General features: G+C 39.0%; 1 protein-coding gene across 4 annotated transcripts in view; it reads left to right on the top strand.

The window, feature by feature from the left end:
• The window catches only part of INTS10 (integrator complex subunit 10), a 57307-nt gene that overhangs the window by 2645 nt on the left and 42185 nt on the right, over positions 1–12477 (top strand). For all 4 annotated transcript variants that reach the window (XM_073340283.2, XM_073340282.2, XM_073340285.2 and 1 more), the window contains exons 2-7: positions 1645–1712; positions 2054–2157; positions 7381–7520; positions 8147–8228; positions 9226–9366; positions 11320–11491. In XM_073340283.2, coding sequence (XP_073196384.1) covers positions 1645–1712; positions 2054–2157; positions 7381–7520; positions 8147–8228; positions 9226–9366; positions 11320–11491 — 707 coding nt within the window. The remainder of the gene's footprint in view (positions 1–1644; positions 1713–2053; positions 2158–7380; positions 7521–8146; positions 8229–9225; positions 9367–11319; positions 11492–12477) is intronic.

The raw sequence follows: 12477 nt of genomic DNA, 5'->3' as shown, positions 1-12477 counted from the left end.
TTCCATCTGTGTAGGAATATCACCTCCCTGAGCAACAGAAGCTTGACTTCAATAGCACTACTAGTGCTGAAAGCTAAGTGTGCTCATACGTGTTTGCAGGAGGGCAAAGGCTGTAAAGTGAAGCATCGATAAGTTAGGAAATGCCAAAGTTAATGTCACTTGAAGAAACTGCCATTGTGTCCATGTGTTATGGTAGTGCTTTTCAAACTTTCATATTGTGACACACAAAAGAGAGTGTCATTTACCACACTCTGAGATAGCGCGTGTTGTGTGGCCCCATAAGCTCTCTCATTCATGAACAAATAACATTCCTGTGACAATTACAGCAACTGTTTCCGAGGAGAAATAGTATTTAAAAAAATAACTATTGCATTTTTATGAAATCTAGCAAGAAGGAAGGAACAGTCCTCTTCAGGGCCCCAGCAAATGGTCCTGTGGATAAAACAGCATGTGATCATATAGTAAAAATGCTGTATTGTAATGCAAATACATTCAAAGGTACAGAGTTAACTTGAACTTTGGCATTTCTTGACTTCAGAGTTTGTGCCCACTTCTCAGCTGATGTAAATTGGCATAGCTCCATTAAAGTCAAAGGAACTATGTTGATTTACACTAGTGGAACATCTGGCCCTTTCACTTTTCAGTTTTGAATAATCTTTTATTTTGTACTAAAGTTGCCTAGCTGCATAAATGTATATGGTGGTTTACAGAAAATTTAAAGACTGGAACCTGCCTTCACCATGAACTCACAGTTTAACTCAGACAAATATGATATACAGGACAAGGGTGAAGAAGCAAGAATGCATGGACTCAGGGAGGAGTTCAGCCTAGAAAATGTTCATAGAAGCGGGATTCAGAGAGGGATTTGAAGGAGGAGAGAGTGTGTACTTGGATATGCAAGAAACTGATCAGATTCCTTCAGCAGAAGACTGGAGAGAACTGTTGGAAAACTCCAAAGAGGGTAGGGGTGTCAGAATCCATTGAGTGAAGATGAGTGTTATGCTGAAAGTTGCACAGGCATTGTCATGTTAAAGCTCATGGTTCTGGTTTGCTTTTTAAACCTTCCTACAATTAAAAATGAAAACTTGTAAAAGTTTAATTGCTTTTGGCATTTCACCCAGCAAAGACCATGAAAATAGACCAGTCAGTTTCATTACTTCGTTTGTAGTTGGTTTAGACAAATGTTTGTGTCTCCTGCACTAGCACAGTGTTTGGGTTTCAGGCTTTGCAGCAGGATTTTTATTTGTATAAAAATAACCTTTTCCATTGGAGTTTTCCATTATTTACATTGGCCTTAGGTGTTGTCAAAACTTGAACCAAATTTGAGTAGTGTCCCTGGGAGTAAACTTGCTTGTGTAATTGATGGAGTTCATTGTATTGCCATTGCTTATTTTTATTTTAGAGAAGATAAAATCAACTTATTTATCTTAACAATATTAAAACATATAGCAGTTAAAGTAATATTTTTGTATGGTTACAAATATTTACCATCACTTTTTAGTTTCTGAATTGAATACTCAGTGTGGTACTTTCAGTATTTACTATTCAAATATGGGCTCATTCTGACAGGTTTCAGTATGGAAGAAGTAAGTGGGTACATGAGTATATGCAGTGTGGCTAATCTTCCATTCTCTTGTGTTTCAGTATGAAATGTATACTATTGAGAGGAATGCTGAGCGGACAGCATCAGCTGGCAGACTGTTATATGACATGTAAGTAACAGAAATGCTTTTTGCTTAATTCTCTTTTGAAAGTATATTGTAAACTTAACTGAACATAGAACTCTAAATACACTCTAGTCTTTTTTTTCCATGCTGTATACCACAGTATTTTTTATCATAAGATGGGAGTGCAAGGATCTTCAGAAATCTTATGCTGATGTTATGTTGTTTCTGTAGGCAAACTAGACAGATCTTACTAATCTTTTAAAAACAAAATCATCCATGAAAGCAAAATATTCCTTTGCATTTCTCCTTACAGGTGCTTTCAAAGCAAGCTTTCTCTTTTAAACTGAATTTGGGATTATTCTAATTTGCCTGACCCTTTTTTCCAGGTTTGTGAATTTTCCAGACCAACCAGTGGTGTGGAGGGAGATTAATGTTATTACATCAGCATTAAGGAATGACTCGCAGGATAAGCAGACTCAGTTCTTAAGAGGTAAGGACTCTGTCATCTGACATAGGTGGAGTCTAGTGGGAGTCTAAGAATAAATCCCCAGGCTACACAGCTGATTTGGAAGCCGCAAGTCCTAGTCTGGTGAACTATCTGGTCTATTGTATACAGTGACTCTCAGCCACAGAGACTCACCCACTGTTATGTTTAGGAGACACAGGGGAAGAAGCAGGGCAGGGAGCTGAAGCACTGTGAGAAGTGCAACTACTGGCTCCACTCCTATGTCAGTATCCCTTGCCAGGGAACAACCTGTTGTTGGCTAGCAGAGGATTTGATGAACCACAGGTGGCTTGTGAAATTGGGACTTGAATCTGACAAACAAAATGTAGTTTGCTGGCTAAAAACGTGCACCAGAACAGTTAGTGAAGGCTGTGGGGGCAGGTCACGGAGCACAGTTTGTGTAGGGATTATAGAGCCAAACATTCATAAATACCTCCTGTGAAAATGCATGAGAAGGAGTATGTAGCACTCTTATTTCTAGCCAGACACTTCACTTCACTTCAACTCCTTTTCTCATTTACACAGGGTCAGAGGTGCCCATGATTCTTGCCACTTCTTCTAATGATTCAAGTCACCAATAAATAGAATGGCTGTAGTGTGTTGAAACTGATGAGACCTTCTTGGAAATTGACCTTTTAAGGGTTTAATAAAGGATATAGAATCATAGAACCATAGGGTTAGAAGGGACTGCAAGGGTCATCTAGTCCAACCCTTTGCCAAGATGCAGGATTTGTTGCGTCTAAGCCATGCAAGACAGATGGCTGTCAAGCCTTTTTGAAAACCTGCAGTGAAGGAGATTCCACGACTCCCCTATGCAGTTTGTTCCCGGGTGGAATTGATTTAAATCACTAGTCAGGAAGACTTGATTTAATCATGGATTTCTGTATAAAAGTGCATTCTTGTTGGTTGTTATAACCTTAATACATATTCTTCAAAACTCCGAGATAGATGTAGGTTTTATTTTTAGAAGGTACACACTATACATTTTTAAAGTGATTTGTTTTGAAAACTTTTCAGATTAGTTTTACAGCTATATCAGAAAATGAATCATTGTTTGGTTATCAGATATTTATGAAGTCATTGGGAGGTGAACTATCTCCAATTCAACAGGTGAATCATTAATATTTGGAGGATTTACTTGCCATGCTGTATTAGGAGGAAAACATCACCAGACAGACACATCAATTGTTTTATTTAATTAAAACAACAATGTTATGTATTCTGGATTTTTTTCTTCAACAACAAATGTATAAATATTTTAACGAAACAAGCATATGAATTTTTGAGTTTAGTTGAACATTCAAGTTTTTTAAAATCAGGTTTGTCTTTGTTAAAATTTGTTTTTAACTAAAATAGTTTTTCATAGATTCATAGATTCATAGATATTTAGGTCAGAAGGGACCATTATGATCATCTAGTCCGACCTCCTGCACAATGCAGGCCACAGAATTTCACCCACCACTCCTAAAAAAGACCTCACACCTATATCTGTGCTATTGAAGTCCTCAAATTGTAGTTTGAAGACCTCAAGGAGCAGAGAATCCTCCAGCAAGTGACCCGTGCCCCATGCTACAGAGGAAGGCGAAAAACCTCCAGGGCCTTCCAATCTGCCCTGGAGGAAAATTCCTTCCCGACCCCAAATATGGCGATCAGCTAAACCCTGAGCATATGGGCAAGATTCATCAGCCAGATACTACAGAAAATTCTTTCCCGGGTAACTTGGATCTTACCCCATCTAAAAACCCATCACAGGCCATTGGGCCTATTTACCGTGAATATTTAATTACCAAAACCATGTTATCCCATCATACCATCTCCTCCATAAACTTATCGAGTTTAATCTTAAAGCAAGATAGATCTTTTGCCCCCACTACTTCCCTCGGAAGGCTATTCCAAAACTTCACTCCTCTGATGGTTAGAAACCTTCGTCTAATTTCTAATCTAAATTTCCTAGTGGCCAGTTTATATCCATTTGTTCTTGTGTCCACATTGGTATTGAGTTTAAATAATTCCTCTCCCTCTCTGGTATTTATCCCTCTGATATATTTATAGAGAGCAATCATATCTCCCCTCAACCTTCTTTTAGTTAGGCTAAACAAGCCAAGCTCCCTGAGTCTCCTTTCATAAGACAAGTTTTCCATTCCTCGGATCATCCTAGTAGCCCTTCTCTGTACCTGTTCCAGTTTGAATTCATCCTTCTTAAACATGGGAGACCAGAACTGCACACAGTATTCCAGGTGAGGTCTCACCAGTGCCTTATATAACGGTACTAAAACCTCCTTATCCCTACTGGAAATACCTCTCCTGATGCATCCCAAGACGACATTAGCTTTTTTCACAGCCATATCACATTGGCAGCTCATAGTCAACCTATGATCAACCAATACTCCAAGGTCCTTTTCCTCCTCCGTTACTTCTAGTTGATGCGTCCCTAGCTTATAACTAAAATTCTTGTTATTAATCCCTAAATGCATGACCTTACACTTCTCACTATTAAATTTCATCCTATTCCTATTACTCCAGTTTACAAGGTCATCCAGATCCTCCTGTAGGGTATCCCTGTCCTTCTCTAAATTAGCAATACCTCCCAGCTTTGTATCATCTGCAAACTTTATTAGCACACTCCCACTTTTTGTGCCCAGGTCAGTAATAAAAAGATTAAATAAGATTGGTCCCAAAACTGATCCTTGAGGAACTCCACTGGTAACCTCCCTCCAACTTGACAGTTCACCTTTCAGTAGGACCCGTTGTAGTCTCCCCTTTAACCAATTCCCTATCCACCTTTCAATTTTCCTATTGATGCCCATCTTATCCAATTTAACTAATAATTCCCCATGTGGCACAGTATCAAACGCCTTACTAAAATCTAAATAAATTAGATCCACTGCGTTTCCTTTATCTAAAAAATCTGTTACTCTCTCAAAGAAGGAAATCAGGTTGGTTTGGCACGATCTACCTTTTGTAAAACCATGTTGTATTTTGTCCCATTTACCATTGACTTCAATGTCCTTAACTACCTTCTCCTTCAAAATTTTTTCCAAGACCTTGCATACTACAGATGTCAAACTAACAGGCCTATAATTACTTGGATCACTTTTTTTCCCTTTCTTAAAAATAGGAACTATGTTAGCAATTCTCCAATCATATGGTACAACCCCTGAATTTAGTTAAATGAAATATTTAAAAAAAACAAAAAACAAAAATTAAATCGACTCTGTCCGCCAGGTCAACATGAGAAACTTAAAATATTGGCTTCTGCAGCTAACTCAGTTGTCTTCACCTTCAGTTTCCTGTTTGTTCATAATCTGGAAAAGAACAACAAGCTTTCCTGCTGTTCCAGGTCCCAAACGATTTCTCAATTTGGATTGAATTAGTCCAAAGGAGGAAAATATTCTTTCTACACCGGCAGAAGAAGCTACTGCTGTTAAAAGTGAGATTATCACGTCAACAGTCTCTGAATCCAAGTGCTTAAGTGACTTCCTCCAGTTCACTGGTGTGACTTTCTTTAAAACATCGTCAGCAAACATATATTTCTTGAATGGTTCTTATTCCCAAACTGGGTCACTTTTACGGCCTGCTGCCATTATAGGTTTTCCCTTCTAGTGAGAGAATGGTATGGTAGATCTCAAATCAATGAAGGCTACACTCAGAAAGACCTCAAGATTTCTGGAATATGCTGCTCAAACAGTTTCACTTTTGTTTCAACTGCCTGTCCCTCCCTTCTCACATTTATCTCCGGACTTCTTCTCCTTGTCCAGATCTATTCCGCCCCCAACAATCTTCTATTCATTGAACTTTTTGAAACTTTGCACTTTTAGAAAGAGGTAAGGGATTGACTCTGTGTACACAAATTTTCAGAGGGACAGTAGGGTTGAGGTCTGTTATTTCTCACCTCTATATATTATTTATTTAAAAATATTTTTGCTGTTAACAAGCATGTTATCTCTGGAGACACAAATCCACAGTTTGAGAACTGCAAAACTAAGTATCTCTGATGGTATCTTCTAGACTGAGCCCCATTGTTTAGATAGAAAGATTAACATAAATAATCTATACAGAAGCCCCTGGAACCCCATAATATTGGGTCCCTAATCCATGAACTATTGGAAGTTATTTACAAAACTTTTCTTAAACATTACATGAATATATTGTCTCATACTATAGAATTAGGATTTATAATCCCTATTACATTATAGCTCAAAGATATCTCATCATGGATCTTACCTAAAACTATCTTTAGATAGGTTTTTTCCTCAAAAAGCATTTTATCAAAAACATCTGATTTTTATTTCATTGATTTTTATTCACCCTAGTTTGCTCCTTTGTCCTACTGTTCTTACCGTTAGGAAGTTATTTCCTGAGATATAATCTACAACTGGTATGCTGTAGTTTGGACCCATTGCCTCTTGTCTTGCCTTCTGTGGCAAGAGAGAACAATTTTTCTCCATCTTTTTATGTCAGCCTTTCAAGTATTTGAAGACTGCTATCATGTCTCCCCTTAATCTCTTCTTTTCCAAACTAAACATACCCAGTTCCGTCAGCCTTTGCTCATATGGCTGCATTCCATCCCTTTGATCATCTTTGTCACTCACCTCTGGATCCTTTCCAGTTTCTCTATAGCCCTTTTATACATTGGTGATGACAACTGGACACACTACTCCAGCTGAGGCCTAACCAGCGCCGAGTAGAGCGGTACTATCGCTTCCTGTGACTTGCATTCTTTACCTCTGCTAATGCAACCCAAAATTGTATTTCCTTTTTTTGTGACAGCATCATATTGTTGATTCATATGATAGGCCATTGTCTCTCATAAACAAATGATTAATCTAAATACAATGTTCATTATTAAAAATCTCAATGGGAATTCTTGATAAGGCTACCACCTGTCTTAACAAATATTAAATGGTTTTGATTTCAGTGTTCCCAGGCATTCCTTTAATGTAGTTTTTAAATTTTCTAAACTGTTTAAAATTAACTTTTATTAACCATGCACTTTACCCTGAAATATACTTAGAAAAGTACACATTGCTCTTTGCGTAGATATGGGTGCCTGTTCTCTAGCTAAAACGTCGTCATAGTTGCAAAAGCACTGTAGCATGATTTTTGTCACTCTCAACAACAAGACAACATGGATTATTCTTGTTTTTTTTGTGTCTCCTCAACTCAAGCAGATTGTTTGTTATTTCAATAACTGATTTTTTTTTTCAGGTTTATTCGAGACCCTTCCTGGTCGAGTTCAGTGTGAAATGTTACTAAAGGCCACAGAGCAGTGTTTTAATACACTAGAAAGGGCAGAAATGCTACTGCTGCTTCTAAGACGCTTCCCAGAGACTGTGGTGCAGCATGGGGTAAGAGAAAACTAGCTCCTTTTCGCTGTTGTTCACCTTATTAACCCACGCATTTGTGTCCACGTTATGTGCTCTGTCAGATGAGTGAGAGTTTTATTTAACTCCAGACTTGCGGGTGATATTTCAGTCAGTTGCTGCTGTCATATCTTCAGACCCCCAAATGAAAGGAAAAGTGTAAAATTAACCCAAGAAAACAAAGCAATCTCTTTCTTTTTAAAGTCCAGAGGTGAGTCCATTATTAAAAGTAAGCCAGAACAGAGTTTAAAAAAAAAAAGAGAGCAAGAGCGATAGTAATCTCACGTTAAAATGAAATGTAGTTTACTAGAAAATGATACTGCTTTGTCAGTTACTACTTATTTAGGAGACGAGTGAGAGACCATGAACTTACTGAAATATGTACTGCAGTATATTTTTGCTTTAGGATTTGTCCCCTGAGATTGACGCCACAAATACTAAAACATTGCTGTTTAACTGTAAAGTGTAAATGAAAATTGCACAGTGTACTAATCTCAGTATATGATGGAATGCTACTAATAGGAGAGTTTTCTCAATTGCTTTGAATCTTATATTTTCAAAAACTTCTGAAAGTACTGAGTAGATATTCATTTTAACCACTTCTTACACAGGTGGGCCTAGGAGAAACGTTATTAGAGGCTGAAAATATTGAGGACCAAGAATCCCCGGTCAATTGCTTTCGGAAATTATTTGGTAAGAAAATACAAGTGTGTCTGTTTTATTATAGAACTAAATGACAGAGCTTGGTACCATTTGTTTAAAAACTCGTCAGCCTAGGTTAGTATTGAACACATCTTTTCAGTTTAATGGCCTGTGTGAAATGAGTTGGCAGCCCTTACTGCAGATGTGCAGAGGACTCTTGGATTTGGTCTTCCACCTTGCTTGTCACAAAAATTTGGCTACTGTTAGTATATCATCTGTTTGCTGAAATGATATGTTGAATTCTAGGTTACTGTATACTCTTATGGAAGCGAACATGTAAGACCTATTTATGCATGGGAAATTTTCTAACCAATTTAAAAACCATTTAGAGCCATAGTGGAAACCCAGTTTAAGGCAGCCTGACCAGTTTTTTGCTTATGTGGTTTCAAGACAGTCTGGCCTTAGAACAGATTCAGGGGGGAAAAAAACCAGATCAGGCCACCTTAAACCAGGTCTACTCTATGGTTCAAACTGGTTTGAAAATCATTGTAGTCTGAACTAATTTTAAAACCGATTAAAAACTGGACAGGACCTCCGGGGCATTTAGTAGCTAACTGTTGTGGTGTTTGCTGTGGTGTACTGAAAACTGTATTAAAATTACAGTCTTTCACTTTAAGGCTTGCAGGCTAGACAACTCTATAAAAAAGTGTGGGATCTGGGTCTTTCATAGTTAGCCTTCAAAGAGGCAACCTAGAGTAAGGTAGGTTGGGTTGTGCCTCTCTGTTTTAGGGAGCAGCCTGCTTTGTGTGTCTCCCTTTTGGGGTTCTTATGTGTTATCATTCTGAATTCTAAGAAATAAAGCAGTGTTACATTGCAGCTTTTCAGCAACAGTGTTTTAAGTTTTTATCAAATTTCTCTGTGTGTATGCCAGGAAGATATTTGGCTAGACAGAAGGTTCTGAAAACTTGCATTGTTGATTTTGAACTCTTATGTAGCCAGAACAAGTAACAGAAAAACCAAACCCAATGTGCTTTTTTTCACCTCTTAGTTTGTGATGTTCTTCCTCTAATCATTAACAACCCTGATGTTCGACTACCTGCCAGCTTGCTGTACAAGTACTTGAACAAGGCAGCAGAATTTTATATTAATTATGTAACGAGATCTACACAAATGGAAAACCAGTATCAAGGTAAAAACACCGTTACCAAATTATTTTAAAATCCTCTTCTAGATTAGTGTAACTGAATAAGGTATTCATTTTTTGTAATATCTGCCACCAAGTTGGGGTAATAAAATATTGTACAGTTTCACAGGATCTTTCGTTTGATTTCAGAACACTAAATAATCCTCACAACATGCCTGTAAAGAGGGTAAAAAATAGGGATCACTACATCCACTATGAAATGCAGCCACTTCAGTAAAAGAATGCAGCAGATCTCTAATGGCCCTTGTGAGTGCCACAAAGCAGTTCAGGGTAGGAAAGAGTTTCACATCTGTTTGAAACTATGATGTGAATTTAGGCTAGCAGAATTTCATTACTTGTGTTGGAATTTTGCTGTGTACATCACACCAGGTTAATTCCCTAACTCTTTGCCATTGGATCTCTACTGAGGACAAGTAGCCCAGGGATGGCTTTGACATATTTGGAGTGAGGCTGTGAAACAATTTTTGCTTTCTTCAATTCCCTGCACAACATAATAGATTCCTGTCCTTCATTATCCAAGCATTATGCACAGGGTGAGACTAACGAATATAGGAGGGTTAGCAAGATTATTCTAAGGCAGCAGTTCTCAAACTGGGTTGGGACCCCAAAGTGGGTCACAACTCCATTTTAATGAGGTTGCCAGGGCTGGCATTAGACTTGCTGGGGTCCAGGGCCAAAGTCTGAGCCCCACTGTCCAAGTGCTTCAGCCCCGGGCGATGGGGCTCAGGTTACAGACCCTCTGCCTGGGGCTGAATTCCTTGGGCTTCTGCTTTGGCCCACCACCTGGGGTGGTGGGGCTCGGGTGGGCTCAGGCTTCAGTTCCCCGCTTTGGGGTCATGTAGTAATTGTTCTTGTTAGAAAGGGGTCTCAGTGCAATGAAGTTTGAGAACCTCTGTTCTAAGGAAAACATATTCCATAACTGCCTCATTTTCCATAACTGTGTGTGTGGGTCTCTTAAGTCTTCTTCCCCAGCCTCCAATGTGGTGGTAGCACCCAGCTGCGTGTTCCAATGGACCATAGTGACCGGTGTAGAACTGTTAATGTTTGCAAGGGAAAGAACTAAAGCTCTTTTTAAAAAAGGAAGCTGATAGTCTCCTTTACATGTCTAGTTTTCCCCAAACCAGAACTCTTGTGGCTATACTCATGGGGCCAAAAGGTCTAGTCTCTTAGTCAGTGCCTCTGTTTTAAGTTTAAGCCTTAAAGCTGGTATGTTCAGCAGTTCAATTCCCCTAGTTTTGGCATGTTGCTAGGAGAAAAAAATGTCATCTGCTAAATTCCAAAACCTGCATGTTCTGTAGCATCTGGGGTTTCCTGGGAGGTTCCCAGTCCAAGGACTTAACCAGACCTGCCTCTGCTATGATTGTGTGATCTGGTGTGAGAGTAGCACAGGGTGGTATGAAGGCAGAACAATGATGGACCTTGTTGAAAAATAATTTTAATAGCACTCAGACCAGTAAAAACTCTTCTGCTTCTTAGAACATAAGGCCAAACGTAAAAGAGATTATCATACAACTGCATTTGGAGAATGTTTGACACAAATTAACAAAGATACAGAGATCTAAGACCATTGAGATGTCCTTTCAGACTTGATGTTTTGAGACACACCTTGGTCTTGATCCTGATTTTACTTACTCTTGTTAATTTATCTCAACTTGTTTAGATTTTCTGTGAAATTGTGGGTTACTTAATTACTTATGAAATAGAGGCTTGGATGTCATTTGATCAAGTTTCTTGTTGTGTGTGAAGTGGCATACAGTTCTAATGTCTCATCTGGTTTTATCCTTTTCTTTGCTCAGATAGGATTTCATAGTTATCCTGAAAACTCAAATATACTGTTCTGCTACTTAATTATTTTTTCTTTTTAAAAATTAATACAGTGACTTTAGCTAATTTGATTTCTGCACAAGGAGAAATCATTTTTTTCCTTTTTTTTTCTAGGTTCACAAGATACCTCTGATCTCCTGTCCCCCAGCAAACGTAGCTCTCAGAAGTATGTAATAGAGGGTCTGACTGAGAAATCATCCCAGATTACAGACCCTTGGGAGAGGCTGTTTAAGATACTGTCTATCGTGGGAATGAGATGTGAATGGCAGATGGATAAAGGAAGAAGGTGAGAAATGTGTACTTTTTCCTATGGTGGTTCGCTAAGAGAGTTTGGCTTTTCAATTCTTCAGTAAACTGGACGATAGAACAAATTGAATTTTAAGTTATATTGTATAATTTCAGCTCAGTGTCTTTTCTCAAAAGCATACAACCCAGAGCATGTACGTAGGGCCTGTTGAGCCTCTGTAAACATTGGCCACACAAGGATCGACTCAGGAGCCTGGTCTACGCTAACAAAACTACTAGGTTGGTGATGACGGACGTCAGCAATGAATGCAGCTGAACGTCTTCATTAACATTCCCAAGGCAGGAACACTGAATTGCAAGCGTAGACTAGAACAAACTGCATTCAACACCATATTTAGACGGTGCGTTTGCCCTTGCTTACACTCGCATTAAACTGTGTTCTGCATCAGTTCACCTTCAACTGTTGCTTGTTGTCCACATTGCATGATTTACTGGTATAGGCAAAGCTTATGTTTTCTTCACTTGTCTCTAAGGGTATGTCTACACTACCCGCTGGATTGGTGGGCAGCGATCGAGCCAGCGGGGATCAATTTATTGCCTCTAGTCTAGACACGATAAATTGACCCCCGAGCGCTCTCCCATCGACTCCTGTACTCCAGCTCCGCGAGAGGCACAGGCAGAGTCGATGGGGGAGCGGCAGCAGTTGACTCACCACGGTGAGTGGATCTAAGTATGTCGACTTCAGCTATGTTATTCATGTAGCTGAAGTTGCGTAACTTAGATCAATTCTTTCTCCCCCCCACTCCCCCTCTCCCGTGTAGAGTATCCCTCTTAACTGGTCTGGTAAGAGGGAAGACTTCTCAGTTTTTCCAAGGAAATGCAAGCCCCAGAATTATCTGGATCTTTGACTGCTGCTCAGTAATTTTGTCTGGTGGTCTGCTGAATACATTGTATTTCCTCCTAGGGCAGCAAGTGCTAGATGCTGACATCCTTTTCCTCACCTTCCCACTCCCCAAACTACTACTA

This window comes from Lepidochelys kempii, chromosome 4 (assembly GCF_965140285.1).
Source record: "Lepidochelys kempii isolate rLepKem1 chromosome 4, rLepKem1.hap1, whole genome shotgun sequence".
NCBI lineage: Eukaryota > Metazoa > Chordata > Testudines > Cheloniidae > Lepidochelys > Lepidochelys kempii.
This window is presented reverse-complemented; position numbering and strand designations above follow the sequence as displayed.